The sequence below is a fragment of the Ctenocephalides felis genome, unplaced genomic scaffold (assembly GCF_003426905.1).
Source record: "Ctenocephalides felis isolate EL2017-DRISC unplaced genomic scaffold, ASM342690v1 CF-g0.4_SCAFFOLD_01604, whole genome shotgun sequence".
Classification (NCBI taxonomy): Eukaryota; Metazoa; Arthropoda; class Insecta; order Siphonaptera; family Pulicidae; genus Ctenocephalides; species Ctenocephalides felis.
Window position 1 is genome coordinate 34,502,470 of NW_020537758.1, and position 4,174 is coordinate 34,506,643.

General features: G+C 25.5%; 1 protein-coding gene across 1 annotated transcript; it reads left to right on the forward strand.

Moving 5' to 3' along the window:
* Positions 1-1,529: 1,529 nt before the first annotated feature.
* Positions 1,530-2,887, forward strand: LOC113374011 (the record flags this gene model as incomplete). The annotated part of the gene is given in 4 exon segments (XM_026614264.1): positions 1,530-1,648; positions 1,708-1,768; positions 1,826-2,049; positions 2,561-2,887. Coding segments are annotated over 2 exon segments (453 nt in total). The 5' UTR covers positions 1,530-1,648; positions 1,708-1,768; positions 1,826-1,839.
* Between the last annotated feature and the right edge of the window lie 1,287 nt (positions 2,888-4,174).

Sequence of the window (4,174 nt, forward strand, 5' to 3'; positions counted from 1 at the left end):
GTTTTTTATTAATAAAATAATTAAAGAAATTATTTAACAATTTCGATAAATTGTATAAATAATTAAATTTGTTTCTTAAATTGAAAGCATGACCGAAAATTTTTATTAACCTGTGGCCATCACCAAGAAAATTATTTAATAATTTTGGAAAATTGTATAAATGGATATATAAACAGTATAAATAGATAGAAAAATAGTATTTAATGTAATAAAATCAAATCAATCATATTCATATATTTATTGCTTTTTTATGATTGCAATCAAAATAATTATTTAACAATTTCGATAAATTGTATACATAATTAAATTTGTTTCTTAAATTGAAGGCATGACTGAAAATTTTTTATCATTAATAAAATAATTAAAGAAATTATTTAACAATCTCGATAAATTGTTAAATAATTAATGAAATTTGTCGCTTAACTGAAAATCTTTATCAACCTGTGGCCATCACCAAGGAAATTAATTAAATAAATTTGGAAAATTGTATAAATGGATATATAAATAGTACAAATAGATAATTTATTAATCTCTCAAGACATGAAAATTGTAAGAAATGCTTCACAAGCTTTAATAAATTTTGTCATAAAATTTCATCCAGTTTCAGCTTTAAATACATGTATTAAACAACCAAATGCAACTATTGTTACTATTAACCTGTGGCCATTATCAAAATCACTTTTGGAATAAATGCATCAATTAATTTTTATCACATAAATTGCAAAAATAATTAGGAGGGCAAGCCTTTTGAATAAAAACAGTTGTTCCATTTATATTAATTAAAATATATACAAATATAAGTCTCAATTGTATGTGACAGGATGTGACAAGTTGATCCATTAAATAAGGTCATTGCAATGCGTAAGAATCCCACAAATGAATTTGTACAAAGTAATTCAGAGGAATCACATATGACCAAAATTATACGAATATTCAGATCCAAAATAAATACCAAATTTAATATTTTTTTCCTACTAACAAAAGTAAGTTTTGTAAGGTACTCACCCAAAAATTTTGTAGTCCTTGTGAAAACATGGGTTTAATTTGTATAAAAACGATATTTATGTTAAAGAAGTGTATCACTATTGTTTTAAACACTAAATCATCACTGTTTTAAGTCAATAAATTGTTCACTTTTAATATAAATTAATTATCAGCACAAACACACCAACGTCAAAGAAGTGAACGCTTCGATTGTGTTTAACTTTCTGGGTGTTAGTAAGATTTGCTTGCTGGAGGAATGGTGGGGGAATGTTTGTTGATATTGTACTAATAAAATAATATTTAAACACTTAATTAAAATAATAATGATTGCATAAAATTCTTTATTGGTTGTTATAACCAAAACAACTTTGTTTTAATAAATAAAATGACAATAAACATTATAATCAAAATGACGTTTCTGCAACTTCAGGTGAAACCAGAGGTGCCCTCTCAGGAGTACCAACGGCACTCCCTTCATAGGTCGTTGACATATTCTGTATGTAAAATAGCTTTATTGGTTTTTACTTTGCCCGTATATATTTATATATGTATAACTAAATCTCACAAAAAAATAGTTTTAATTAGTTAAAACAAAATTTAAAACGTTTGCTGAATTATTTTCTCCCACAATTATTAAAACCAAAGTGCCAAATCATCTGTTAAGGTATATTGTCAAAATCATGTATCTATTATAACTGTACTCATCATTTAATTTTTTTTTAGGGTTTGCTGAATTATTTTCTCCCACAATTATTAAAACCAAAGTGCCAAATCATCTGTTAAGGTATATTGTCAAAATCATCTATCCATTATATCTGTACTCATCATTTAATTTTTTTAGGGGTATCTATTATAATGGCTGCAAATACTATTTCCACAGATGTTCAAATAAGATATTTGTTACAATGGTTTTCTGAATGGAGTGATCTCCAGCGAAGTGATTTTTTACCGATACTTGCAGAACAAATTGGATCATCTTCAAATTCTGTTTACATGAATGGTGTTGTGAATTCTTTAGCAAATGCAACGTGTGATGATAAGCCTATGAATTTATTTCAATGTCGGGTAATACTGTGTTTTTTATTGTAATCGGTTATTCGAATAATAGTTAGAGAAAGATTGTTATTTATTGATTTATATAAGCTCACAGACTTAATAAGAAAATATGTCAATCTAAAATTATATATGTAAATATGCTTTAGAGTACTGACAAATGATACAGAATTTCACAAATACTGACGTTTCAATATAGCTATCGAGTTTCAAGAAATACGACACAATCGCAATGTATTAACTTGCTTATGACTCATATGATAAACCAATATAATGAAAAATTCGAGGAATAATGAAAATATTATATATTGACAACTTTTTGTTTATTCAATCAAGTCGTATTATTTTTATATACCAATGAATATACACAGACACATTTTTACTTTATAGTATAATTATGTAAAGCCTTGGAATAATTTGCACATCTTAAAAAATCTTTAAAGAAATTTAATAAACAAAGACAATTTATTATGTTTTCAGTGTTTAATTAGTTTATTATTATGAATGATATTGTGATTGTTAGGTAAAATTGTTCCGAGGATGGACAGCCAATTGGACAGCTGATGAAATGAAAAGGCTAGCAGAAAAATTCAGCGAGATTGATTCAAGCTTTGGAGAAAAACTAGCAGATGAGCTGAGCCCCAAAACAAATAAGGACGATAAAACTGAAAATCCACCAGAACCAGCAGAGCCCCAGGGTATTGAAGATGTTACAGAAAACATCAATGCTGTGGATAATGTTGATAAAAGCATGATAACTGCTTAATTATGAATTTTCTATCACATCAATATTATCCTCAGGTAACTATGAGAAACATTCATTCCACTATTGTATGGGAAATATTTTAAACATCGATTATTTGAAGAAAAAATACCATGCTCAGTATTTTAAGAAACTGAATTTAGATATCTAGTGAAAAATGTATGCAGCATTTCTAATGGTTGTGATATCGAAATCTTATAAAGTATTGAATATTTTAATAATATTCTAGATTATATATTTAGCATTTTAATAATATTAATTATATTGAGTTTTAAATTGATTTAAAACTTACAAAAATTAATCGACATGTATTGTAGATATACGTACATTCCAGTGAAATATAACATCCTAGTATTTATCATTTCTAAATTGTAATATTTATACCTTGAAACTTGTTATTTCATTGGATCTGGGATGGATAGGGTTATTTACTATTTTACCCAAATTGTATTTATTACCAGTTGATTGAAAAATATATATTTATACTAAAAAACTTTGTTTTTATAAAGAGAAACACTATTAATTAATATAATGAATGTTATGCATTAAAACAAAAGTATTCAAAACATTGTTTTATTTAATATGTTTTCAGTGATTTAAAACTCTTAAATAAATTTCTCAAATACCTAATTTTATTTTAATAGTTTACTATTGTTTGGATATATGTGAAAGACATTAGCATTGGCATTGCATTATAATAATCAAGATCTATTGTGGATATGCGAAGATGCTAAAGAATCTTCTGTTTTTGGAATGAGAAACTCACTTTATATTGAACCAATTTCCTTCATAACGTTTTTAAATTTATTTTGAATAAATATTGTAATTCTGTGTGAGAGCCATATGTAACAGAAATTCTTCTATGAAGTTGTCCAGATATTTGCCTACTCTTTGGCATGTTTGAAAATATTACAAAATTTTTTAAAAGTAAATATAATAAATGCAAAAAAGTTATTTGCCAATTCGATTAAAAATTTACTATATATATCGTCAATTTCTGATCGCCTAAAATTGTGACAAACAAATTTAAAATAAATCTCTTTGTTTGCAAATATATATCTGAATGTACACACATTATTTGCGCATAAAATTTGAAATCATTAAACAAGCAATAAAATAAATCATATACTAAATAACTATGGTAATATATATTTTATTAAGCACGATAATTGCTACGTACATGCTTTTACGTAGCAATTATTACGTAGTTTAAAAACGAAAAGCTTTTTAGTTATATTTTATATAAGCTACAACTATATTATTATTCTAAAAATACTCAAATTTATAGTAGTTTTTAAAAACCAACGACAAAATTAGATAAGTATCACGCATCTTTCATGTGTAGTGGAATGAAAAAAAAATAAAAAAACACAT